General features: G+C 41.7%; 1 protein-coding gene across 13 annotated transcripts in view; it reads left to right on the forward strand.

The window, feature by feature from the left end:
• MOCOS (molybdenum cofactor sulfurase) overlaps window positions 1–746 on the forward strand; it is a 58,341-nt gene extending 57,595 nt beyond the window's left edge. For all 13 annotated transcript variants that reach the window (XM_027127754.1, XM_027127760.1, XM_027127767.1 and 10 more), the window contains one exon: window positions 551–746. In XM_027127754.1, the coding sequence (XP_026983555.1) occupies window positions 551–703 (153 nt within the window). In that variant the 3' untranslated portion in view covers window positions 704–746. The remainder of the gene's footprint in view (window positions 1–550) is intronic.
• The last annotated feature ends 317 nt before the right edge of the window (window positions 747–1,063 follow it).

Here is a 1,063-nt window from a genome sequence, read left to right on the forward strand (position 1 = left end):
CCTCTCACTCTTGTGGCCTCTCCCATTGGGGAGCACAGGCTCCGGACGCACAGGCTCAGCGGCCATGGCTCACGGGCCCAGCCGCTCCGCGGCACGCGGTATCCTCCCGAACCGGGGCACGAACCCGTGTCCCCTGCATCGGCAGGCGGACTCCCAACCACTGCGCCACCAGGGAAGCCCCACACAAAATGGTTTTTACATCAGGGAACAGGGCAGAGATCGGCCTGACAGTGGTCAGAGGCCCAGAGGAGGAAGAAGCCCTCTTGTGGGAAACTCAGGGTACACAGGAAGGAGAAAATAGTAGGTCCAGCAATAAAGAGGTACAGGCTAACTATCGGGAAAGAATACTTTAAAACGAGAATCTGTGTGGTCTAGGATATTAGGATTCTCCTTGTTTCTCACTACTTTCTACTAAATGACAGATAGGACATATCAAGTCCCAGTACATGTTTTTAAAGATCTGACTTAATTTTAGTGGAACATTATTATTTACAAAAGTATTTTAACTGCTAAAATAATCTAACTTCTGTTGTTACTGTTTTGTTCACAGGTGAACTTTGGGCTGTACCTGATGCATACCTCTTTGGATTTATCTACTCCATGTTACCTGTCTGTAGGATCTCAGGTGCTCCCTGTGTTGAAAGAAAACATAGAACACTATGGTTTACCTGCTTCTGAGAAACAGCAGGAAGTTATCTCCTAAAGTTTTTTTCAGCATACATTAAAATGTCTCTTTTACAACTATCTCCATTCTTTTCTTTCTTCCAGTTTTGCTGAGATATAATTGACATACAGCACTGTGTAAGTTTAAGGCGTACAGCATAATGATCTGACTTATATACATCATGAAATGATTACCCTAGTAAGTTTAGTGAATTGTCTCACATAGATATAAAATTAAAGAAATAGAAAACAATATGTAACTTTTCCTTGTGAAGGGAACTCATAGGATTTACTCTCCTAAATTTCATACATAACATACAGCAGTGTTCATTGTATTTATCATGTTGTACATTACATCCCTGCTACTTATTTATCTAATAACTGGAAGTTTGTACCTTTT

The sequence above is a fragment of the Aethalodelphis obliquidens genome, unplaced genomic scaffold (assembly GCF_003676395.1).
Source record: "Aethalodelphis obliquidens isolate GAN/ISIS:26980383/991018 unplaced genomic scaffold, ASM367639v1 scaffold32, whole genome shotgun sequence".
Classification (NCBI taxonomy): Eukaryota; Metazoa; Chordata; class Mammalia; order Artiodactyla; family Delphinidae; genus Aethalodelphis; species Aethalodelphis obliquidens.